At 40.7% G+C, this 25849-nt stretch overlaps 2 protein-coding genes across 2 annotated transcripts; one reads left to right on the top strand and one right to left on the bottom strand.

Moving 5' to 3' along the window:
* Nucleotides 1-626: 626 nt before the first annotated feature.
* On the bottom strand, nucleotides 627-10560 carry LOC147339553 (ankyrin repeat and death domain-containing protein 1A-like). The gene is made up of 8 exons (XM_086295870.1): nucleotides 9948-10560; nucleotides 9765-9863; nucleotides 9198-9296; nucleotides 9000-9098; nucleotides 6542-6637; nucleotides 3148-3340; nucleotides 1390-1521; nucleotides 627-1195 (listed from the first exon to the last, which is right to left on the bottom strand). Exons 2-8 carry the CDS (start codon nucleotides 9855-9857, stop codon nucleotides 1134-1136), a joined length of 774 nt encoding a protein of 257 aa, XP_086151996.1. The 5' UTR covers nucleotides 9858-9863; nucleotides 9948-10560; the 3' UTR covers nucleotides 627-1133.
* A 3246-nt stretch (nucleotides 10561-13806) lies between these two features.
* LOC147339552 (hatching enzyme 1.2-like) lies at nucleotides 13807-25286 on the top strand. Its single transcript, XM_086295844.1, has 10 exons — nucleotides 13807-13924; nucleotides 14171-14201; nucleotides 14411-14476; nucleotides 14630-14779; nucleotides 15968-16085; nucleotides 16218-16396; nucleotides 18050-18131; nucleotides 18841-18965; nucleotides 24697-24745; nucleotides 25057-25286. The coding sequence occupies exons 1-9, from the start codon at nucleotides 13862-13864 to the stop codon at nucleotides 24738-24740; spliced, it is 858 nt and encodes a 285-aa protein (XP_086151970.1). The 5' UTR covers nucleotides 13807-13861; the 3' UTR covers nucleotides 24741-24745; nucleotides 25057-25286.
* The last annotated feature ends 563 nt before the right edge of the window (nucleotides 25287-25849 follow it).

Below are 25849 nucleotides of genomic sequence, written 5' to 3'. Positions count from 1 at the left end.
CAATGAGTAAATAAGAATTTCATTAAAATGACTTTATTTTGGACTGTCACTTTAATTTTGTTTATACAGTACCAAATCCAAACAACAGTCGCCTCATGGTGCTTTATGTTTAAGATAAAGACCCTACAATAAACCCCAACAGTAAGATGAGCCCCTGTTAACAAGCACCTGGAGTCAGTGTGGAGGAAGAACTCCATTTTAACAGGAAGAAACCTCCAGCAGACCACGGCTTAGGGAGTGACAGCCGGTTTGAGGGGAGGACAAAGGGCAGAGAGGCAAATATTAACTTCATGTGGCCTACAGATTAGCTCGACAACAGTGCATAGAGGGCTTCATGGAATGGGTTTATATGGCCAAGCAGCTGCATCCAAGCCTTACAACATCAAGTGCAACACAAAACATCAGATGCAGTGTTGTAAAGCATCATTGTGAGGGGCGCTTTTTGTTAGGAGCTGGGCTCTGTCTTAGATCCAGTGAACTAGTGTTGGTGTGAGGGTCTTGGGGTTTGGGGTCTGGGATGCAGGGGGCCTGCAAGGAGTATGGAGCACCAGTGCCCGGAGTCGCCAGTTTCATGGTTTGGTCTCTCCATGCGCAGGGGGGGTCCACGCCTCCGCAGGGGGGTCCACGCCTCCTCGGATGCACTATCATGTGGAGCGAGCTGGCCCATGTTGGGAGGTACGATCTGCGCTTTAGGGAATCTCAGGAACCTCAAGGACCTTTGGGGGAAGCAAAATCCCACACCTAAGCAGCAGGCGTGGGGCATTTTGGGTAGGTTAGGGGCAGCTTGTCTTGTCCTTTCTTTGTGTGTGGATAACTGGCATGGGATGCAGCACATGGAAATCTGCAGCAGTGCAAGGCTGTTGTTACAGCCCTTCTAGGTAAACACAGTTCAAGTGCTGCAGTAGAGAAAACCTGACAAAATTGCACGGCAAAAAAAAAAGAAATAAATAGAGAGCAACTTTCCCCTGGCTGCTACACACCTATCTTTCATTAAAAAATGTAAACCATTATGTGACTCACAATTCAAATCATGTAATTTTATTTATAGAAAATAACATTTTTATTTCTTTAAATAAAGAAAGTTTTAACAAAGCTAACACAATAGCTCGATGATAAGCATAAACTTGTTGCCGTCACATTACGCAGCACATTTTAGGAGAGCTGGTCTGGGAGTTTGCCTTCTGTCGGATGAACTCTGGATAACAAACCAGAAGAGGAAAACAGAGAAAAGAAAAAAAAGTAGACACATTCCAGTGAACAAACAGAAAAACAGTCTTACGGCATTATTGGTCTTTCTGTGGAGAAATATTGTTAACTAATATTGTATGACTGTTAAAACTGACAAATAGTCTGACCAGTGAAAGGAAGTGACCTCCCTGATTAGCTCACCTGCCAAATCTGTCCGGGAGATTTCCACCAACCCCTCATAGAGGCCTTTGGTAGGGTTTTCTCCAGCTACGAGCACTCCATGAAGCCAGATTAACAGCATCCGGTGACCATGATCTTTGAAGCTTTTCTTACCTTCAATTTAGATTTATATCAAGCATTATCCATCTGAACTTTTAGTTAAACACAGTCACTGTAGACAGTTCTTATACCATCAGAACATTTATAGAATCACAGTAACTAACTAGTTCATATAGTCCACTGGGTCTGTATTGTAACCACAGACCAGCGTTAAGCAAGCGAGGTACTTGGCCAGTAAGCAAAGCTGAATGACATCCTGATATCTTACATTTTAAGTGCTCCAACAAAATGAAACAATATTTTATTTTATATAATTTAATATTTTATTTAAAGTTCAACTTTAAATTAAAAAAAAGGTTCAACAGGTTAAAAGTCAAATAGAGTTTAAAAGCAAGGTGTCAAAGATCTGGCATTTGGAATTAAAGAAAAAAGCTGTGCCCAGAATGTAACTCTTGCAACAGTGTACAAAAGCTGAAAAACTTATTACAATCCATGTTGCAAACTGCTGTCATCTTGGAGAGACTGCTCTTGGTTGGAGGACCAATCTACCCAAAGAGAAAGATTAGCAATTATATCCAACTATGTCCAACAAGGACAAGTGTGGGTTTGGATGGACGGAGGTACAGTATCTACCATTCAGGAGGAGGGCAATCTGGTGGGCAGTTTAGCCAAGTTATTGGCCAGTAGTTGGATGGGACCGGCCCCTTCTTGGGATCCTTGGGGATCAGGACAGCCTTCGGTTAGACATTCCGGGTGGGTCTCAACCATTAGCACCTGGTTCATTTGTGCTGCAGGATGCTAATGGAGTTAGCTTGTTAGCTTCCCTATCCAGTAGGTGTTAAACATGGCAGGGAATGGTGCTGTCCAATCCCTCTGCTTGACATGTCTGCCACTGTGATGGTTACTGGATCCTTTCAGGGAGGTTGTTGCAGTCTGCTCTTAGATCCACTAGGCACTGAGCATTTCTGTTATGTGTTGCATCCTTCTTACATATACTCTTCAGTATTGCTCTGTCTCCAGCGTTGGCGGGGCTGTTCTCATTTTGTTCTGCTGCCATTCAGACTATACTTTGGGTAGTTCAGTGGAGAACATCTGGTTTATTCTCCTGGCTTTTATCTCTCTGGTTAACCAAGATTCAGGTATCAGGTATAGGCAGTTGTAGTTGTGCTTCAGGTCATCATTATAAGACAAGATATTGTATGATAATAGACGTTTTTCTACAAAAAAGTGATGTTGTAAAAAAACCAAAAGAAAAACAACACCATCTGCTCTCTGAAATATTAAGGATTAAGCATCCATTTACTCATGTCAGACTATCCATATATTCTAAATAGATCTGTAGTTCATTTGTTGTAGTAGAATTGTAGAAAGAATTCTTGATCTGGGTTAAAATTGACCTAGACCAGAGTTAATCACCTCAGGTACTCAGAATGCTGTAGAGTGAATCAGTCAGTGCCAAATTTGAGAATTTATTTTCAATAAAATCACTGGACCCATGAAACAGTGCTTCTATGGTTCTGGACATTACAGGCCTTATATTACAGTTTTTCAAACTTGTATGATTTCCTGTGTAAAGATTTATATATATATATATATGAAAAAACCCAACAAGTACAAAAAAGGTAATAAAAATAGCAATAAAACTGTCAATAATTTTTTTAGGAACTCAGCACTGCTCACCTGTCCACTGTTGTTCTATAGCTTGTATATGTGCTTCACTAAAGTCCCAATGCTGAGCGAGAATCTTCCACTCCCCATAACACAGATGCTTTGTGGCGAGGGTCCATAAGACAGAACGGAAGTGCTGTGTCTCTGGCTGATGGTCCTGTTTGAAGCTCAGAGGTCTTCTTACCTGCTCACATCCCCCGTGATCCTGAATTCAACAGGGAGAAAGTTTTGTGAGTCGTTCGAAGTTAAAAGGATGTTATCACGTTTTATGCATATGATGTACAAAGAAAACAAACTCTCAGTACCTCTTGCTTTTAAAACTAGCACAAAGAATTTACAAGATACTTAGCTGGTTTGTTAAATACCTTCTCCAGGAACAAAAGGCAGTACACAGCTGTTTTACACCTTAAGCTTCACACTCCCTTGCTGCCTCCAAAAGTCATTTCCTTCTAAACCTAATACGTGGTTTTGTCATCTAGCAAGAACTGCAATCAAGCATTTGCAATAACTAATAAAAAAAGCACTTGGGACAATTGTGTTGGTGACAGCTTTTGTTATAATATCAATAATATTCATATGAATATGGGATACTGTTACATGTTTGCACAGACTTTTGTGGAATATGGAGACACTCCTGGCATTATATGAGCAAAGTGAGACTCATTTTTTAGGGTTGGTGGAGATGAGTGTGAAGATCCAAACAATCCCTGTCAGTGATGGAGAAGCTTTGATGAAAATATTTGGTAAAAAGTTCACCAGCATGAAGGAAATGAAGTTTCAAACTTTCCTTAGGAGGAGCCCAGCACGCCTGCTTAAAGAAAAGTGAGTGTGGCGATGTGGATGCTTGCAGCGACTGCTGTATAGAGGCCATCCTGCTACACATGAAACACATCAGAGTCATAACTGTTATTTTAGTCACGTGTTTGTTTATTATCCTTATTGTTTTATCTGGGACTGTTTGCAGACATCTCAGAGAGAGGAGACACCAGCATCTGAACAGAGACTCAAACCAGCAACCTGCAGCTCCCTGCTTGGCTGCTCCAGTTTTCTCCTCACTCATGTTGCCCACCAGTGATTTCTAGCTGCCCACCCACACAGCAGGCTAGAATATGCGCTGAGCCTCAGCACCCAATACTTGGACATGTTTTCTTTATTAAATAATGAACCAGACCCCAAAAGTAAACAGCTGTTATTGCTAGGCAACGGGAGCAGCCTTTGGCGATGCAGCACCTGACATTCCTGACCATGTGGGCGGAGCATGCATGAAATGGAATGTTCAGTAGAACTGTGCAACACAAGCACTTAGTTCCAGCATGTTTCATTGTATCCAGACACAGCTAGAGACACATCTACAGCAGCATCTCTGTGCAGGACAAACGACAGTTGACGAAGAAACATCGAAAACTTCACTTCACTCCTCTACAAAACGTTGGCTCCTTTGTTTAAAAGGCCAAAATGAATCAGGGGAGAACGAGAAGAGGATCGGCGAGTGCTTCACCTCACAATTCAGTACAGCTGATTAACCTGCAAGAAGAACTTCAAATGATACAGGCTGAAAATGTCAAATTAAAAGAAGAGGCAGAAAAATCAAGAGGAGAAGCTAAAGATTCAAAGTTTGAAACTGATGTAGTATTGCAGGAATTACTGCATGTGGGTCTCAAACTTAAAGGAGAGAAAATGGGAAAACAACAGGCAGAAAAGGAGAATGAAAAGATGAAGAAAGAACTGTTGGAAGCTCAAAAAGCATTGGAGGAAGAGAAAAGCACAGCACAAGAAGCCAACAATAAATATCAAACTGCAAAGAAGGAGGCAGGAAATGTGATGCAGGAATTACAGGAGGTGCAGGAAGCTTTTGAAGAGGGAAAAAAGAAAATGCAGTTGGCAACTCAAGAAGCTGCAAATGTAACAGCTGAAGCTGAAACACTAAGGAAGGAATTACTGCATGTAAAGCAACAACTTGAAGAGGAGAAAAGACGTAAAGATGAGGCAGAAAATGAGATTGAAAATTTGAAGAAAGAATTGTTGGAAGCTCAAAAAGTGTTGGAGGAAGAGAAAATGAAAATACAGGAAGCAAAGAAAGAAATGGAAGATACAAAGAGTCACAATGAAAACATGAAGAAGGAACTGATGAAAGTGCAAGAAGAACTTGCAGAAGAGAAAATTGAGGTGAAGGTATTCAAGAAAGAAATGACGGTGACCAAGAAAGACTGCAAAGACGCACTGAAAGAACTACGAAAGCACAAAAAGGAAGCTAAAGAGCTCCTCAAACACAAAGGGAAACTGGCCAAACAGCAGCTGAAAGAAAAATTTAAAGATGCCGAGGAGCAGCTCAACAAGACCTTAAACGAACTGAAGGCAAAAGAAAAAGAAAAGCAAGCTGAGGACAGGAGGGGATTCTGGAGCAGACTGCTGAGAAAGAACTGACCCAGCAGCATCAATAGTTTCTTCCTCCTAATGTTAAAATCTCCACCTTTCTTTCACCCCATCCTTCTTCTTGGGACGTTTGCTTGTTTTTTAAAAACTGAAACACACAAATAAAATTGCCATAACTTGACCTCATGTTGCCTGCTTCTTTTCTTGTGTGTCTGTGGATGTAAAACAGTAACACACTTTCTGCTCTGTGTCTTTAATTGTAAATAAATGCAATATGTTTTCATTTTAAAATGCAGTGCAAAAAACTTCTGCTCTGAATCTTTTTTTTAGCAAAAAGCTTTTTGTTGGCTGTTGTGGAAGTTTTCCATTTAAATAAAGCCTGCAGACGAGCGGTGAGCGGTAGCTAACATTCTTTAATCAAACACACAAAGAACAGACAACCAAGCTTGATGAAGTCCCTGCATGACCGCGGGACAGACGGTCAGCAGAGTCTGAGCCCAGCATGGCTCTCAGTTAAATACCTTCTCCAGGAACAAAAGGCAGTACACAGCTGTTTCACACTCCCTTGCTGCCTCCCAGAGTCCTCAAAGACACAAAAGACTCTTCCTGTGGAGTCGTCTGCTTCCCCCAACTTCCTTACTACACCCCCACCATTTGTCTTACTGTATGAGTGTGAGACATGTTAAAATCCAGTGGCACCAAGGCATCATACAATAAAATAATGTGATTAATACATAAGTAAAAGAAATTCCTTTACATGCCCCTTCCTGATTTCTTATGTTTTAAGCATCTTGGAGACCTAGTCATAGTGTATGCTCTGAGTTGTTCTCGTTCTTTATAACTATGCCTGTATGCCAGGATTTTTTTTTTATTACAAAATCCAAAACAATTAATATGTATATAATGTGAAAAACTCAACAGGACATGGGTGCTGATACGCTGGAAAAGAGTGAAAATGTATTTATCGAATATGAGCACAGATTTCATATAAGGAGAGTGTATTTAGTATTAATATAGCGTTAGCAACACTTACCTTCTCCCATTTAGAAAAACGGTCAGCTTTAATTATCATGTCCACCAGGACGACATGGTTTCCTCTTGCTGCCACTTCCAGACATGTTTTTCCCTGCTGTGTACATTAGATGGCCAGAAAAGCATTGCTTTGTTAGAAGACACAGCTATGAGTGTCATAGATCTGAATCTATACTAAAACAGTTATCATGATGCTGTGCTACAAGATTAACTTTGTCTGGACAAAGAAAAAGTGAACTACGCATCAAGGTTTCAAATGGTGTGAAAAAAGATAAATATTCTACTTAAGACTAGCGTAACAAAGATCTTAATTAATATGATATAGAAGGATCAATGCACCAACTGAAAACTGTTTTTATTTGTTAGTGTACAATGTGAAATACACAGCTCAAAAAAGTAAAGGAACACTTGATCATCAACCACAAGTTAAACTTTACGGATATCAAGCTGTCGTCTTCGGAAGTGTAAGTGAATCAATTAATTTCACCTTTTTTTGGTGCAAATCAAACAGGTGTACTGAAGACGTTCCAAGACAAACCTTACTGTGTTATAGCACCACTAGAGGGGGTTGCCCTACTTTACTAAGGAGGTGGCAGATGACATCAACAGGATGTACAGCGTTGGTAGGGAGGCATTACAGTATTCACATGCAGGTAAAGGGGGTGTGAGTGTGTATATGGGTGTGTGTGGTCATACAGGAATGCAAGTAAATACGTTATCCTCCGACACACCTCTCATCTGTGCAGAACTGCGCTGAACACGTTCCCAACCGGAAGTACAGATACCGAGGTGCATCATGGGTAACGTAGTATAAACAGTTACAATGAACAAGCGGACTTTTAACAACTGTAGTAGTTGGGGGAGTCTCGTAGTGGGTGTGTGAGTATAGTGTGGCAGCCATTACATGCTTGTGTGTCTGTTCTGAGAGAAACCATACCTTTGTAACGGGCTGGCGCCGGTGACTACCCATCTCCGCACATGTACGTACGGACAGAGTAGAGCCGTGGAGACTTGGCTTGTATGGTCTTATGTTGCTAACATCAAATAAATGTGTTGTTCGATTTAACTGACTGACTTTGAGTTATCCAGCTAACCTCCACACCACATGCTCGCTGGACCTGCTAGCTGTTCTTCCTCGCCAAACTGCTCTTACAGTTCCAAGACAATCTCCATAAAGTAAATGATTCTGCAGGTGATGGGACAGACCATTATTCTCTCCTAGAATTGCTTTTTGATATCCTCGTCAGTACTGGTTTGATGAGAGAGTACCTGCAGCACATCCAGGTTACACTGTGGCCATGTCCACACTGAGACGCCGTTTTCGGTGAAGGAAAACGCAGCGTTTTGAAAACGCTATCCAAAGCCGTTTTCGTGTTGCAGTGTGGACAGCGAATCCCGAGCCTTTTCAAAAACGATGACACATTTTAGTGATGTGATGCAGTCATGTGACCAAGCAAACTAAGATAGCGGAGGGCATTATACAGCGTTTGTTTTGTTTGCTCTCAGTTTTGACAGCGCTATTAAAGATTAATATCAGTCTGTACGTGCTCCAGAGCTTTTCTTCAAATTCTTTAATTCTCACTCGCTTTTGCAACTTTGTACTTTTGTGTTACTCGCAGCAACAACTCCAGCTCATTGTTAGTCCATTTAAAAAACTCGGTGCTTTTCCTCAACATTTGCCGCGACGTTTCAAAGAGCCGGAAAAGTAAATAAATGGCAGACGGAAATGAGGCAGGCCGAATCTTCTTGCGTTTCACGCATGCGCAGGACTGGAACGGAAGCGTTTTCGGCTGTGTGGACGCACAACTCTGTGAAAACGACTGAAAACGATAGTGTGGACGCGGAACGTTTTCAGACAAAAACGCCATTTTCAAATTTTAGTGTGGACGTAGCCTGTGTTTCCCAGCACAGTCTGAAGAGTGAGGAGCAGATAGTAGGAGACAGGCCAGAGCTGAAAGTTCATCGCAGTGTGAATGCTAGATAGAATTGTGTGTATGCAGGTTTGAATTGGTAAATTATGTTGTGTAAAGCTCCTTTATCATTAACCATGCTAGCCAACAGTACCCTGTACTGCTGGGATGAAATCCTCAGAGCTTGTCTTAATGCACTCGGTCCTGGGTTTGTGTTGCAGGGCAATACCCAGTGACCTGGCAATTATATAATGATGAAGACACTGATGTCACTGCCTGGCCCTCATGTTTCACACACCTGAATCCCTCATCCAAATCTGGGAGGAGATCCCCCCACCACCATCCACCATCTCATCCAGCCTTCAAAAGGCTGATGATTATGGTTTTCACTGACCTTTGTGACCCCTGACCCCTTCTTGTTTTCAATGAATTTCAAAACGTACGTCAAAGTAACATGAATATTTTTTAAGGTCTGATGTGTGACTTTAGTACTCCATTTATTGTTTTGAGCAGTGTACATAATATTCTGTGTGAAGCTGTGTGTGGTACCTTATCAGTTAGACTGAGACTAACTCTAGAAATCAGCATCATCTCAGCCAGGTCATGCCAGCCATGTTCTGAGGCAATGTGTAGTGCGGTCTGCTGCCTCTGTCGCCCACATGACAGACAACCATTAAGTAAAATTACTGTATTATAGGACATTTTATTATGCATTGTGTTCATGTGGCTGTGGAACTTTGTACTTACAATGTCAGTGGCATTCAGGTTGCTGCCAGCATCGATAAGCAATCGTACAACTTTTGTGTGATTGTTGAAAACAGCCAGGTGGAGTGGTGTGCAGTGTTGCTGTTTCAAAGAGAAACAGGTATTAAAAAGCTGCTCTCTATGATATTAACTTTTAAAACGTTTACAAGTGTTTACTGCCTAATTTTAGATTTCTTCTTCATTTTATGCACCAAAATGCTAACATGCTAACATACCACTGTGTAAGAATACCCATATGGAAAAGATATATATAAATCTTATAAAGCTTTGTGTTATGTGAAACTTGTGTGAAAAGCATACAAGAGTGAAAACAGATATAAGATCCTTTGATAAATTATATAAATGAAACTTGTTTTGGATACTTACTAAAACAATATATGAAAGTAATGAGAAAGTGGCCACTTTCATGAGTAAATCATATAAGCCTTATATGAAGTAAGCCAAATCTTATGCAAGTCTTTTATAAATTTCTTCTATTTCTTTTGCATATGGGTACTTTAAAAGAATTATCATAATTATTTTTTTCCGGAGATAGCTAACAGTGCTTACATTGTTTATAGCATCTACATTGATTCCTGCCTTCAGCAGCAAGCTGGCCTCTCTGTCATGACCATGCTGTGCCACATAATGGAGAGCATTCATTTTTCTCTACAGACAGAAGATAAATATTAATTCATGAAAATAACACTGCCAACCCACTCTTGAATTGCATATTTAAGTAAACAAGCATACATTAGTTTGTGCATTGACATTACAGCCAGAATCCAGCAGAAGTCTAACGCATTCATAGTGACCTCCGTCAGCTGCCGTGTGCAATGGTGTGAGATCATCCTACAACAACACAATACAACAGGTACAATCAAGGTCAAAGGTTTTTACAGTTTAAAGCTTATTATTCACAAGCATGAAGAAATGTGTTTTTTCAGGTTCAAAATGCTTGAGTGATCCCAAGAGTTTGGTGAGTAGGAATCATTTTTGCTTAGAAGGGTCTTGCAAGGCCAACAGGTCCTGGGTCAAAGGGCCAGGCTACTTGAAACTAGAGAAATCGCTGTGATTAGGAGTCAGCTACCTCACCCAGTTTACTGAGGAAACCACATAAACTAACATTACTAATAGTTTTTCCCCATGCTGTGAAAGTTCTTTTATTTTTTGGCAAATTCAAATCTGGTCTTCCTGTTCTTGAGCGTAACCAGTGGTGTACACCTTGTTGTAAACTGTCTGAGCTGGCTAGTATATTCCTTCTGGTTGAAAATGTCCCAAATGTTATTTTGGCTCCTCATAAAACTTTTTAATCTCTCTCTGATATGTTTATTTAGTTTTTCATTTAATGATGGCTTCTGTTGCTTCATCAACATCTCCTTAAAACTCATATTAAGTGTTCCAGTAAACAGCTACCCAATGCCAAGTGTAAATGGTTGTCTGCCTCTCTGTGTTAGCACTGTAACAGATTGGCAGACTGTTCAAGATATACCCTGCATCTCTCCCCATGGAGGTGAGATAGGCTCCAGCCCATCAATGACCCTGAATGGGTGAGTGGATGGCTAAAAAGAAAACAAGAAAAATGCTTCAGTGGCAGGACCCACTGATTGATAGGATTCACCCTTCTTTAAGGTTCTGGACATCATAAGGCTGCTCTGGTCTGCAACACAACACACAGTTAGGTACACAAGTGTTTTGGCAATTACAATTTCTGTAATTTGTTCAATCTTAGCCTTCGCTTGTGTCAGCATCTCTTTGGACCTCATACAAAGGGTTTCACTGGACATCTACTAAATGTAAGTTCAACACTTATCTCTATATCTCTGCTTAATTACTGATAGAATAATTATGGGAAAAGTCTTAAATGGCCACAAAACTGCTTGGCAGCCATGTATCCAAATGCTTTTGAGCCTCAAAGGTTTAAAAGAGTATAAAAATTTCTATAATTCCTAAACAATTAATGCAACACTTCTGTTAAACCCTTTATAACAACCCTGTTTCCTGCACCCTGTCCAGAGGTGCTGGATCTGGGGGGCATCCGTTCATCTGGGTCTATGGCTTGCAAAGCCTTGCTCCCTGTGGGACGCTGTTCTTGATGGTGGGATTGGTTTGGGATGGCAGAATGGGTGGCTTCAGGGGTGGGCACACGGTTGTCATAGAGATGTATGGGCTCTTTCTTCGGTACTCTTAGGGGTGCATAACAAGTAAACTATCATGGTAACGGTAAATGGTAAATGCACTCACACCCATTCGCACATGCTCTTTGGTAAATGGTAAATGGCCTGTATTTGTATAGCGCTTTCTATGTAAGTCCTTTTTATCTAATGTTCACACACATTCTTCGCGCGCTGGATGCATCTGAGAGAAACTTGGGGTTACTATCTTGCCCCAAGATAATTGCCATGCAACCTTGTTTGGTTTCCCAGATGTACAAATCATGGCAAACCTCCTGGCACTTAACAGCGAACACTATATTATTCTATTTGTGTTGGTGGAACCAATTTTTGGCACAGTGTGTTTTGGGGTTTAAAAGCCATAGTAACTCTGTGTTTAGAAAAAAATGTGTCTCAATTATGGCCTGGCCTGTATTTATAGCGCTTTACTAGTCCCTAAGGACCCCAAAGCGCTTTACATATCCTGTCACACACACATTCACACACTGGTAATGGCAGCTACGGTGTAGCCACAGCCACCCTGGGGCGCACTGACAGAGGCGAGGCTGCCGGACACTGGCGCCACCGGGCCCTCTGACCATCACCAGTAGGCAACGGGTGAAGTGTCTTGCCCAAGGACACAACGACCAAGACTGTCCAAGCCGGGGCTCGAACCGGCAACCTTCTGATTACAAGGCAAACTCCCAACTCTTGAGCCACGATCGCCCCAATTGTTCTGATACTCCTGATACATACGGGATCACTAAGGGTTTTTGCTTAGACGGCAGTTTCACCTTCTTTCCTGGATCGGCTGGAGCTTTTTTAGGTGCCTTGGATGAGTGACAAAACATTTCTTCCACTGAAAACACTACATCCAGATGAACAGAATCAACTTTTTGAAATTTCCTTACCTGGATGCTGGCCTTCCTCATGAGTTTATCCAACCTCTTCCTCTCAGCTGCAGATAAACTGCTGCTCCAACAAACCACACTGTAAAAAATGACAGATGCCACCACAGAGTCATAGAAGGTCTTTAAAAGCGCTCCCTGGACTCCAAATGACCTCAGCCGCCTCAGCAGGTAGCGTCTGCTCTGACCCTTCCTGTAAAGAGCATCAGTGTTGTGACTCCAGTCCAGTTTATTACTCAGGTGAACACCCAGGTACCTATAAGAGTCCACTATCTCAATGTCCACTCCCTGGATGTTCACATACTGTGGACGTCCTGTGAGGTAGTCCAGTATCCACTGGGACATGTGGTGGTCCACTCCCAATAGCTCCAGCCTGTCTCTCAGAAGTCGTGGCTGGATGGTGTTGAAAGCACTGGAGAAATCAAAGAACATGATCCTCACAGAGCTTCCAGGCTTCTCCAGGTGAGTCAGAGCTCGGTGCAGGAGGTAGATGATGGCGTCCTCCACCCCGATGCCAGGCTGGTAAGCAAACTGCAGTGGATCCAATGAAGACCTCACCAGGGAGCGCAGATGGTTTAGAACCAACCTCTCGAGGGTCTTCATCAGATGCGATGTCAGGGCTACCGGCCTGTAGCTGCTGAGGTCCTTGGGACGGGAGGTCTTTGGTAGCGGTACCACAGGAGGTCTTCCACAGCTGTGGTACTTTCCCCAGTGACAGGCTCAGGTTGAACAGATATCCTAGGATGCCACACAGTTCATCTGCACAGCATCTCAGGAGCCTGGAGCTGACGCCATCTGGACCTGCAGCCTTCTGCACCTTGATCTTGCGAAGCTCATTCCTCACTTGAAGTGCTGAGATAGAAAGAGTGGATTTTGGGGGAGGGGTGTGTATGTTGGAGTCCACAGAAGCCTGGGGTGGGTGTGATGGCTGGGAGCTGAGAGGTGTGAAGTCCTGAGATGAAGGACAGGCGGTCCCTGAAGATGAAGGAGATTGCAGCAGGGGGGACGATGCTGTGGTGGGCGTTTGATCAAACCTATTAAAATATTTATTTAGGTCATTCACCCACCCCAAGTCTCCTGCAGCCTGGGAGGTTGGTTTTTGTCCTGAGATTGTCTTCAGGCTGTTCCAATTTCATCTTCAGAAAATGAACAGCATGCTCTGGTTAGTCACTAGGAGAGTTTTGAAGCAGTTGGCTAAATGTTAGCAGAGTATAAGGCTGTAAACTTAAGAATTCACCCTATAACTTCTATCAGCAACCACATCTTCAGTGAACACTGACCCCGTGCCACTAACAGCCGCACATACATGCCTGTGCCATAACACTCCTCCACCATGTTTGACAGATTTAAATACATTGATGGTAACTATAATATTTGGACTGTGACATAATATAAAGACAGCAACAGCCTTTTTGTCTAATTTCATAATATGTTGAAACAGACGTGTTTAAGTAACAACTGTCATTTTCAGTTGAGTAATGAGTACTGGTTGAACAGCATGCCATATTAGGACAGAATTCAGCTGGCCTTTCTAACTATATAAGCCGAACACTTGTGTTTTCAGCAGGTATTTTCTCAGTCGGCTGCTCTTCTTCAGTAACCAGCCATGATCCTCCAGGCGGCTGTGCTCAGCGTGTTCTTGTGCTTCGCCCACACTTTTGTTATAGAGGTAAGCGTTGTAGTTAAGTATGCAGACGTAGATTTCCTCTCTGATTTGACCAAGATGTTTTATTTTGTTAAAATGGAATACAAGCTTTCTTCAAAACAAAACATAAGAACACAAAGAGAATACTTCTGTTTTTCATTTTATTAATTTATTGTATAAATTGGAATTTGCAATTTTAATCTTCAAGCATTTTTGAACTTGCAAACAAATCAAATACTAGTCCTTATAAACCCTTTTATCTTATTACAGGCACCTTTTAAAAAAAGTGTTGAAAACTCCGGTAAGACTTTGCTATTTTTTACATTTAGCACTTGTATGTCATCACACTATGAGATATGCTCTTATTCATGTTGATTTGTATTCATTTATTTATTTATTATAATTGGTCCATATTGGATTTGCCTGACTCCTTGACATGTCTTTGTGATGTTGTAACATGTGACCTTGTCCTTATAGAACAGTCAAACATATGTGCTTCATATTGAACAGGAAACAACACTGAGGGTGATGATTTCAGTATCTCGACACTGCTGGAGAAGGCTAATGCTAATCTTGGTATGTTCAACTTCACTTCAGTTCCTATTCATCAGTAGTAAATATACAGCTTTAGTAACAACATCCAGGGGCTAACCTTAAAAACTGAGTTGATGTGTTAATGAAACCATCGAAAGTACACGGAAAATATGTTTTTCTTTCCATACTTTACAGGAAAGAACTTGGATGAACCTCTGGTCATATTTGGAGACATAGCAGTGCCAACAGGTCTACAGAACGCTGATCCGTGTACGGCTCGAGGCTGTTTGTGGCCTAAAAACAATGGCAGAGTTGTTGTACCTTATCGAATCTCCGACCAGTACTGTAAGTCTAGATACATGGAAACATTCCTTTTTATTGAGCTTTCTGCTAATTTTTCAGGTTTAACTGAAAACTATTAGAATGATTTTCTCCGTCTGTAGGGTTTGTTTTGGGGTTTGTTTTTTTTTCCATTAGTGGGCAAAGCTGCTTCCCAAACCTTTTCCCTCTGAGATTCCACATTTTAGTGTCCTCTAAATACAAAGAGAAATCAACGGGTTCTCATCTCAGGGCTTCAAATACAGCTGTTTGGTCAAAAGACTAAACACTAAACAAGTATTTTAATGACATACAGAAAGGTTTTTGTGTACAGAGAATACAAAGAGTTTAAAAATACTACCAAGGAAACTGAAAAGGACAGTTTATTAAAAAAGGAATTAGTCAGTTACACATAAATTTCCTCCGATATATAAAAAAAAACAACCTAAATATACATCAATCTGTATCAGATAGATGTAATATAAAATTATATATAAAGCTTTGCCAAAGCTTAGCATGGAGACTGATACAAGATATTCAGTTGCAATTTTGAAGACCTTAATGTTGCAGATAAAATTGCTGTTTTCTCGGTTCTAATGCCTTTTTCCTTCCATTGTGCTTTTGGCTCAATCCAACCCAAGAGGCGCTCTTTAATTCAAAAGTGCAGGAACTAGTTAGAGGAAACTACAAATAAAATTTACACCTTCTTCCAGTGTCACAATCAAAAAAAATTTATTTATTTTTTTTGGCAAGTTTGACAAGTTTTCTCCAGGGAATTACCTGACAAAGCATCCAGAGTGCCACAGACATTACACTGGGGGTGTCTTGTTATTGAACCTATGATATATCCCAATATAATAACACTCAAAGTTAGTTATAGTTAAGATATGTAGATAAAATGGGACAGATGTATTTTACCCTGAAAATTTCTGTTAGCTATGCCACATCAAAGATACTGGGGGGGAGCAGTTCAATGTTATGACCAATCTTTACAAGCTTCAAGCCAACATAATGAAGAATATTTTATGCTTTCTATAAATTCATTAAAGTTGTACAAAAACATCAGCTGATTTTGAGGCAGTAACATAGATTTGATTGATTTATAGGCCAGTGTAAGTAGTACGCAGTTACTCAGGAGTAGCAGCATTGTGCTCAGTCTTAGTTGAATATAATGCCACAACAAACTAGAACCACAATACATGTTTTTCTGTGAAGCCCGCAGGGAACGTGACGTCATCGAGCAAGGTCTGAGGTCATTTGAAGCAGCCACGTGCGTCAGCTTTAGGCCCCAGAGCGGAGAAAGAGACTTTCTGGACATTCAGTCTCGTGATGGGTAAGTCCAACACAAAGTAGGCATTTATACTTGAATTCTACAGGCAAACTTTTCATCTAACGCAGGATGTTCTGAGTGAGGAAGCTGTTTTACTGGTTTGTCATAAAATTTTTATTTACCGCTCTTTTTCAGGTGTTACTCTTTTGTTGGGCGTCGTGGGGGTGGCCAGATAGTGTCACTGAGTCGCCAGGGCTGTGTTTTCCACCAGATAGTCCAACACGAGGTGCTCCATGCCCTGGGCTTCGACCATGAACAGACGCGTTCAGACAGAGACCAACATGTACGCATCTTGCTAGAGAACGTCATCCCAGGTGGGTCACATGACAAACAACAGCCAGAAACAACAGTCAGAAAAAATCTTTAAGTGGTCAGGATGACAAAAAAAACTTCTACATAAATGACAGTTCATTTACCAACAGTAGAGCAATAATCATGTTTTTTTAGAATATTTCAAACAACCCAAAGTACAAACAATGTAGGGCAAAATGTGAAACATTCACAATAATCAAATCTGTCTGTGGAATTCTTTTATTTATTTATTAAATTTATTTATAAGTTTGAGACTAATCTATTTGAATTGGAAGAATGTTTTGTTCCTCTGTGCTTTTCAAAAAAAGATGTATGTATATGTGTGTGCAGCACGGTGGCACGATGGTTAGCACTGCTGCCGCACAGCAAGAAGGTCCTGAGTTCAATTCCACCATCAGGCCGGGGTCTTTCTGTGTGGAGTTTGCATGTTCTCCCCGTGTTTGCGTGGGTTCTCTCCGGGTACTCCGGCTTCCTCCCACCGTCCAAAGACATGCAGCTTGTGGGGATAGGTTAATTGGTTAATCCAAATTGCCCATAGGTGTGAATGTGAGTGTGAATGGTTGTCTGTCCCTGTGTGTTGGCCCTGCGACAGACTGGCGACCTGTCCAGGGTGTACCCCGCCTCTCGCCCTATGACAGCTGGGATAGGCTCCAGCGCCCCCCGCGACCCTGAACAGGATAAGTGGACGCGAATGGATGGATGGATATGTGTTGTATATTAGTCTTTTGACCTGCATTCCTTCACTCACCCCAACCTGTCACGGCGGATGGCGCCCCTCCCTGAGCCACTGTCGCCAGAGTGCTTGCTCAAAGGGGGTCATATGATTGTTGGGTTTTTCTCTGTATGTATTATTGGAGGGTCTACCTTTCAATATAAAGTGCCTTGTTATGCTTTGGTGCTGTATAAATAAAATTGAATTGAATATTAACAAAAAGTATTAAAGTTAACCAAGTAATTTTATTGTCCAAACCTGAGTAGTTTTTGTATATTAACCCTGTCATGCATGAATTATGACAAACTCAATCAGGATTTATTTTCTTAAGTATTTGTATTCATCTTTAGGCATGAAAAGATGAACACAAATAAATCCTGATTGAGTTTGTCATAATTCATGCATGACAGGGTTAAATAATAAAATTACAATGAAACATTTCATACATCTATTGTAACATTAAACGACCAGTGGGTGTGACACATCAGTGTGTAATGGTTTATTTTGCAAGTATACCATCAGCAGTGACACAAATACAAGAACACAGCCTTTAAATAGCTGTAAACTGTAGCAACCACCATGCGTGAAAGGGTTAACATAGGCAAACATTATTCAAAATGGAAGTCAGCAGCAAAAGAAGTCACACCTCTTAAGTGTAAAAGTAGCATCAAAATAAATGCACAAGTCACTATGTGGAAGCGCAAGGTGAAATGACTTACAACTGTCCCAGCCCTCCCATGTCCATATGGAGAGCTCTCTCTTAAAGCTGGAAAGCTCTTGTGTCCATGGACACAAATCAATAGATTTCTTTGTTTTTGTGCAAAGGAAAAAAGTTACCCAGGTGCTCTCACACAGCTGTAGGGTGAACTGAACTTTTGTGACATTTTAATGCTCAGCCTGGAGTAAGAGACAAACATTGACTGAGTTGTTTGAACCCCCACAGGGATGGAGCATAACTTTAGGAAAATCAACACAAGGAACCTTGATACTCCCTATGACTACAACTCTGTTATGCACTATGGAAGGTAAGATATCAGTTCACTCCCTGAACATGCTTCAAATGTATATTTATTTAAAAATTATGTCATAATAACACAGTTTTATTTGACACAGTTTTATCTGTTTTCAGTCCTTTCATTTTCAAGATTTTAATTTTCTACATCCTGTGTATATGTGTGTTGTAATCAACTTCTCTTACCACACTGGCCATTGTGAAAACCAGTAATTCAAACCAGTATAAAGCTGTGGTAACCAATGAAACAGTTTACACATTGAGTGCTATAACAATAATAATAATAACAATAATAATGATGATAATTTTATTATCAGTAATAATATTGCAGCTGCCTACAACGCACACATTTATAGACAAAAGCCACATTAGCTCGTCACAGAGTGCTAGCTTGCTGCCTAACGAGCAAATGCTACATGATGGACAATAATGGCGTGCAGGACTTTGCCTTTGGGCTCTTTTTGGGCAGATGATAAACCTTGAAACATTTATATCCCATTCTGTTAAATGTTTGAAGTGGCAATAAGGACTCTGTTTGGCAGAGTCAATTAGGTAATAATTAGGTAGATAATCCTCTTGACTGACCTTTCCCTGCTGCATTGCTCAAGCTGAAGCCCATATTATAATTTCATGTTTTTAGCCTTCTCTTTGTAGTTGTTATAATGACACTTGTTTGAGACTACAATCACAATTTGCCTTACTACTGTGTGTTTGCACCCCAGGTTTGCCTTCTCAAGAGACAGGGAGCCAACCATCGTTCCCATACCCGATGAGAATGTAGCCATTGGCAGAGCTACAGAGATGAGTGCCAATGACATCCTTCGAGTGAATCGCCTTTATACCTGCAGTATGTACCTCGTTTCTTTTCGTTTCTTTTTCTTTCCTTTTTTATAAAGAAAAAAGGAAGCTGGATTAACAGTTGGAAGGTCAGTGGTTCAGTTCTTGGCTACTCCACTCTAAATTCAATTAGTTTAATTCAATTTTATTTTTATAGCGTCAAATCACAACAACAGTTGCCTCAAAGCACTTTATATTGTAAGGTAAAGACCTCCCTCCTGTCTTATAAACAAGTAAACAGAGGTCATGGCAGCCATCTGCTTCGACCGGATGGAGGTTGCAGGAAGTGAGTTTTAGTTTCTGCAGCACTTGGACAGTATTGGACAGTATTTACATATAAATAGTTATTGCACAGTGGTGGTTTATAGAGGGAATCCTTGGAATGTGGATGGGACTGTGTTTATCAGTGCATGTGTGAGTTCTCTAAAAACTTTAGATAATATCTTTAAAATGATAGCGGCACAAACGAAAATTTTTGTAGCACAAACCAGCAGAAATGTAGCACAATTGATTGACACCAATTTTGTTTGATTTTGTTTGGAGTGGTTAGCACCAGAGTGTGAACAGACAGGAAGTCAGAACATCCAAGTCTGAGGCTCTCGATTTACTGGTGGATTTATGTCCCTGCTCTCACCTATGGTCACGAGCTTTGGGTAGTGACCGAAAGAATGAGATTGTGGATACAAGCGTCAGAAATGAGCTTCCTCCAAAGGGTGGCTGCCCTCTACCCTAGAGATAGGGTGAGGATTTCAGCCATCCGGGAGGGGTTCCGAGTAGAGCCGCTGCTCCTCCACATCGGACGAAGCCAGTTGAGGTTGTTCGGGCATCTGACAAGGATGCCTCCTGGGTGAGGTGTTCTGGGCATGTCCCACTGGGACAAGCCCTGGAGTAGACCCACTGGTGAGATAATATTACACTTGTAGTCAAGACCGCCTAATCCGAGACCAAGAAATAACCAAGTTAAGATGAGACAAAGACCGAGACAAAAAAAGTCTTTAAACTGCAGCCAGATGCTGTTTCGTTTACGGGTGTCAGGCATATTTATGTGTTTTTGCTTTCACACAGCCCTCCTCACCGCTGTCCACTATCTTACTCACTGAGAGGACAGACGCACGCTCCACGTGACTGTCGCGTCTCTCACCCTCTCTGTTTTTCACATAATGATATTATCCTATATCCTCGCATGTGATTGGCCGCAGTATGGAGGGATTGGAGCATAGCTGAGCCCCTGTGTGAGAGCCGAGCAGCTCTCACACAGGAATTTAAGGAAATTAGGTGAGGGTAGAAATGACTGAAAGATTATCAGGCTCTATTTTGAGTTTTGTTCAAAAAAGAATGACTTCATATAGGAAAAAAAAATCACATATGCAGGACACCTTAAACTATTTTTTTAATTAAGCAGCAAGGCAGAACAAAGTCGGGGCTGCATCAAACTGTCTGTATTTCTTAATTGCAAATGGCACCAAATTGTATTCAAACTGAGCCACACTTATGGAGCTCCACAATTCTGTTCCTGGTGTTTTGGTTGACATCTCCTGATGTTCCCATGTCACAGAAACAGGCTCTGTGTTTTGCCTTATATGCATCCACAGCTGTGCCACCAGTTTACTCACATGGACTCTACGAACCAATCAGAAGCTTCTTCAGCTCAGAATGGAATCGTCTGGAGTTTCTTATTAATTAACAATAAACTTAGTGTATATGTACTCCTACATTTGATGAAAGTGATAAAAATAGAAGCTCTGTCTCTCTTTATTCTGACATTTAACTAATTCGAAAGATATTTCAATATTTATTTATCTAAAACAGAAGTTTACTCTAAACTGATGTTTAACAGTAAAAAAAAGTTTTTATGTTTTTTCCATAAAGTGTAAACATCTGGTTTCAACTGTGAATATCCTGCTGTGTATTGAAATCCCTCTTGTTTTGCATAGATATACTGAACAACATCCAAAGCATAATATATAAAATAACATCTACCAGAGTTTTTTCTTTGAAAGAAGCTCCTTATGTCCATTGTTGTGTTCATCAGTACACAACTGAAACCGATTGAGAGGGTTTGTTTAGCCGTGGAGGGAAACAACTGAAAATATGAAATGAAAGCTAAGACTCTAAAAAATCAGCGTTGCTGTTCGGCTTTTTATTTGTCTATTTGTTGATTCACTCGAAGAGCAAGTAACGCAACCAAGTGATCAGTTTGATATCAATCTTTTGTGATACACCGTCATATTTACATTATTAGTTCAGTATGAATGATTTGCTTTGGTACCTGGTCAAACTTAAGCTCTCCTCTGTCTGCAGCAAACTCGCAGGCAGCAGCTTCTCGCTCACATGTGTGCTGTGCTCAGTCGCCTAGTGCCTGAGCTCGGATCATATCAAAATTAGGGGGAATTTACGACGGTGCGCTCTGTGCTTCGTGTAGAGATGGCACGATACCACTTTTTTATGTCCGATACCGATACCGATATCATAAATTTGGATATCTGCCGATACCGATATGAATCCGATATAGTGTTTTTTAATCAACAAAACTGTTTTTTAAAATATCTTGCTGCATTTTGCAAGTCTGCAAGTTCATACTCAAGTTTAAAACAACAACTACACTAAAGCTATTCTGTTATACCTGTATACAAAAAAAATATTTCATAGTTCAGCAATACTGATCAATCTAATAAACTTAGACCTACACCATCCTCCCTATTCTGGTATTTTAAAGAGTACTTAGCGTAAATATTAAGCAACCTAACTAATAGGGTTCCAACTCCCAGCAACAACAAAAATAAATAAATAAAAAATAGGGAACCACCCCTCACGCTCCACCTCATGATGCTTAATCGACGTAATCAACCTTAATTTGATGCAGTGTGAAAAAAAATGCACAGAAATCAATTATTTTTCAAGAAATATTAAATAGATTCAACATCTTTCTTCAACAAAATTGCAGACTGCACAGATGGTACCTTCCCAAAGTAAAAAGTACTATAGCTTACTAGGGTATATATTAGACTTAATAGTCACTATATACAGTAATTGACTTCTATTCATTTTACATCAAATTAAAACTTTGGGTGTCAGATAATTATTTATTAAAAGCTCGACATTTTAAATGAGAATAAGAAAGAAAAGTATGTCTTTGTGCCCCCTTTTCCCTGTTCATGCCCTATCGGCCCCCCTGGCTAAACTTTGCTAGATCCGCCCCTGCACAGTTACCAGCCGTCAGCTACGTAGAAAAAGATCCTCGAGTAGAAAGTAATAATAAATAAATTCTAACAACAGCTTATCAAGCTTAAACGTGCTGCTGTTGTTCAGCCGCTGGTTTCCTCTTTCTGGTGCAAAGTGGGCCAAAAGCAAACAAAAGAGACGGACTCGCGACAGAAAAGCCGATCAGCTGATCATTAAGCAGTTTCATGATTGAAGTAGCAGCCGGAGAGCGAGAGGCAGTCGCTTGTTAAGCTTAACGTGGGAATGCTTTACAAACATTCAGAGATGGACTTACACACTTGCTTTACTTCTCTCGGGGATAACTTTGTCGGAGATGAAATGCCAGGTTGCTAGCGAAGCTCCACATGCTATCCAGACCACCGACAGGTCCGGCATGCCACAGCTGCTCTATCACGTGATGCATACTGCTCCGAGTGCTAACGTTCTGAGGTGAGTTACGGCGTGTTGCAAGTTTTGTGAGGTGCTTTCGTGATATTTAATGGATCGGATTACATTTTTTATTTTTCTCCGATATCCGATCCAGTAATTTAGGTCAGTATCGGACCGATACCGATACGTAATATCGGATCGGTCCATCTCTAGCTTCGTGTGTTGTTTTTGTTTTATACAGTTGTCAGTCAGGCATCTAACTAACAAATTACACTCCAAAAGACCCCATGCTTCTGAAAAAATGACCCGGGCTTAAGCCCAGTAAGCCACCCCCCCGCTCCGCTGATGGTTGACTCCAAATCTCCCGAACACTATGTCGATTTGAGAATGCAAGACCGAAACAGCGAGACCAAGACCGAGACCAAAGTCAGTCGAGACCAAGACCACGTAAAAGTGGTCTCGAGACCAAGACCAGTCTCGAGACATCCAACTCTAGATAATATCTCTTGGGTGGTATGGGAACTCCTTGGTGTTCCCCTGGACAAGCTGGAGGAGGCAGCTAGGGCAGGGGTGGGCATTCTCAGTCCACGAGGGCCGGTGTCCCTGCAGGTTTTAGATCTCACCTTGGGTCAACACACCTGAATCACATGATTAGTTCGTTACCAGGCCTCTGAAGAACTTCAGGACAGGTTGAGGAGCTAATTTAGCCGTTTAAATCAGCTGTGTTGGTTCGAGGACACATCTAAAACCTGCAGGGACACCGGCCCTCGAAGCCTGGAGTTGCCCACCCCTGAGCTAGGGAGAGGGAGGTCTGGGCTTTTCTGCTTAGGTTGCTACCCGGCCCCAGAGAATCTGAAGAAAATGGATGGATGTATAGATGTTCCAGGTGTGTCGCCATGTGGGGAAAAATGCTTCAACACATGGTTGGGTTGGTAGTGTACCGGGGGCTTCTATTTAGGACTACGCTTCCTCCTCACCATCACTCAGCAATCATGTTTTCCCAACTGCTCGGGAAAATCCGATGGAAGAGAACTGACGGGGCCTCCGGAGCTACAAACAAGCTACATTTATAACAAGTATAGTTATTAGTAAAGTAGGCCAAGGGGTAACTAAACATCTGAGCAGGAAAGAGTAGGAGAGACAGGTGAAGAGCTAATGCTAAGCTAGCGAATCCCTAAAGACACAGTGACTGAACACTGTAAATATAATTAGTGGGTGATTCAACAGAGTGTGCTTTGGATAAAGCGCAGGAAGATTACACTATGAAATAAGACGTTATCTATAAGTTTTTAATTAAATTGGCTACACAGATAAGCAATGCAAAAATACCACTGTAAGATAGAACAGGAAGTGATACTCCAGACTGAGACAACACCAAGAAGTATTTTGAAATGACCTTGAGCAAGATACTGAACTCTGAGTCGCTATTGATAAATTTGTGCAAATGTGTGTCTGGTACTTAAGTATAAGAAAGAGCATTTACATGAATGTTTGTGCGACTGGCTAATAAGAATTTTGAGTGCTCAATTAGAGCACAAAAACACTGTATAAGTGCCAGTCTACTTGCCGTTTTTCTGCACCACCTTTAGTTTCCAAACCTACTACTGCACCCATTTGTGCTTAAAGGTTGAGAGGTTTTCAAAATTCAAACAAAATGTAACTGTACTATGAAGCTGTCTCCTCCTCAAATAATAATTATATAAATAGAAAAAGTTGGGACAAGCACAAAAACCTGGAATCCTGTTAACAAACAAGCAGAAAAACCAACGTCACTGGGGTAAAACGTGTTTGAAGATCAAATATGTACACAAAACTGACATTGGGTGATGCAAAATGGAGGGAAGAGGAAGCAATTTCTGTTTGGTATTATTGTCTATAGATAATAATATGCTTCAGAATATCATAACCATGAGAGCATGCTTATTTAATTATCTGCTTTGTGTGCTGAAGACCTTAAATTCTTTCAACCTATCTGCTCAGCCCCCGGCTTACTTTTCTACCTCCACTAGTTTCACAGAACAATCATGGAGACTAGTAAACACCAACATAGATATAGTACATCAAACTGTTCATCAAACTCAGATGTTCATGTGGTGTCTTAAAGAAATGCAGCAGCGTTTAAAGATTTCTCTCTGTTTGTTGTTTGACAGGCTCAAATGTGCCCATACCTGTGCAAAGGAACAAGTTGTTCTAGAAAAAGTAAGTAAATAAGCTCGGATGTTTTCGAATTTTGTTTACTTCATTATAATAGAAAATCATGTTCCTATACATTTATTTTACCAATTAAAGCTTTGTCAGGATAACTTTAGTGGAAACATTTGGTTTAAAACAAAAAACAATGAAATGTCATATATTTTAATTGATCAGGGTCAGAAGCATGTAGCTGGGATGAGTGAAAGGCATATAAACCAGAACACCAGACGAACACATCTCCTCAATTTACAGCCTGTGTTTGTGATTTTTTTGTGCAGATACTACATATGTGTAACATCTTCTTTCTGTTTCCACAGACAACCAAGAGATGGGAGAGATTGATGCAGCTTGAATTTTATGCTTTTCAAATTTGCCTGAAATAGCTTTGTTTAAAATGAGAAATGAAAATGTATCATTGTCTATACTTTTCACCTGTCCGTTGACTTAATCCCAATCACGCTTGTGTAATTGCTAGTCAGCTGTATGAAATACTAAAAAATGAACAAAAATAAACATTCATTTTCATTTCTAGTAAGTTTGTTTCTTTATTCCACAAATCCTACAAGTCTACAGGTCAAAAATACACATTTAACAAGTAAAGATATGAACTCAGTCTTGTACTAGTATTTTCCTGACAAAAAGATATAAAACCAAAGGTTAATCTACTTAAGTAACAGTCAAACAGAGTGGAAATGGCTTTCAGTGAGAAAAACAATATTATTTTCCCAGTATTACTCTCCTCAAAGTAAGAGTAAGGCCAGTCAAAAGAGTAAGTGAAATGCACACCGCCTTCGCTCCATGTTGCTTTACTGTTGACTGAACTGCTAACTTGGGGTTTGCTCTCTCTGTTAGTACAAGAATTAATAATTGATCAACAAATTGATTTACTCTGACTTACAGAAACCTGGTTGCAGCAGGATGATTATATTAGTTTAAATAAATCAACCACCAATCATCAATCAAATGTGTTATGTACTGCTGTACTTTATTCACAATGAGTAAATAAGAATTTCATTAAAATGACTTTATTTTGGACTGTCACTTTAATTTTGTTTATACAGTACCAAATCCAAACAACAGTCGCCTCATGGTGCTTTATGTTTAAGATAA

Source organism: Aulonocara sp. 'chitande type north' Nkhata Bay, linkage group LG1, assembly GCF_057382095.1.
Source record: "Aulonocara sp. 'chitande type north' Nkhata Bay isolate Kocher_YH1m ecotype deep benthic linkage group LG1, A_spYH_male_GT1.1, whole genome shotgun sequence".
Lineage (NCBI taxonomy): Eukaryota > Metazoa > Chordata > Actinopteri > Cichliformes > Cichlidae > Aulonocara > Aulonocara sp. 'chitande type north' Nkhata Bay.
This window is presented reverse-complemented; position numbering and strand designations above follow the sequence as displayed.

Coding starts and splice junctions, on each gene's coding strand:
- LOC147339553 (XM_086295870.1), bottom strand. CDS start 9,857: ATGAATGCTCTCCATTATGTGGCACAGCATGGTCATGACAGAGAGGCC. Junction 6,638..8,999: donor GTCTCAGTCTAACTGATAAG/GTACCACACACA, acceptor TAATGTACACAG/CAGGGAAAAACATGTCTGGA. Junction 1,522..3,147: donor TATAGAACAACAGTGGACAG/GTGAGCAGTGCT, acceptor TCTAAATTGAAG/GTAAGAAAAGCTTCAAAGAT.
- LOC147339552 (XM_086295844.1), top strand. CDS start 13,862: ATGATCCTCCAGGCGGCTGTGCTCAGCGTGTTCTTGTGCTTCGCCCAC. Junction 14,477..14,629: donor GAAGGCTAATGCTAATCTTG/GTATGTTCAACT, acceptor CATACTTTACAG/GAAAGAACTTGGATGAACCT. Junction 16,397..18,049: donor GCTAGAGAACGTCATCCCAG/GTGGGTCACATG, acceptor GAACCCCCACAG/GGATGGAGCATAACTTTAGG.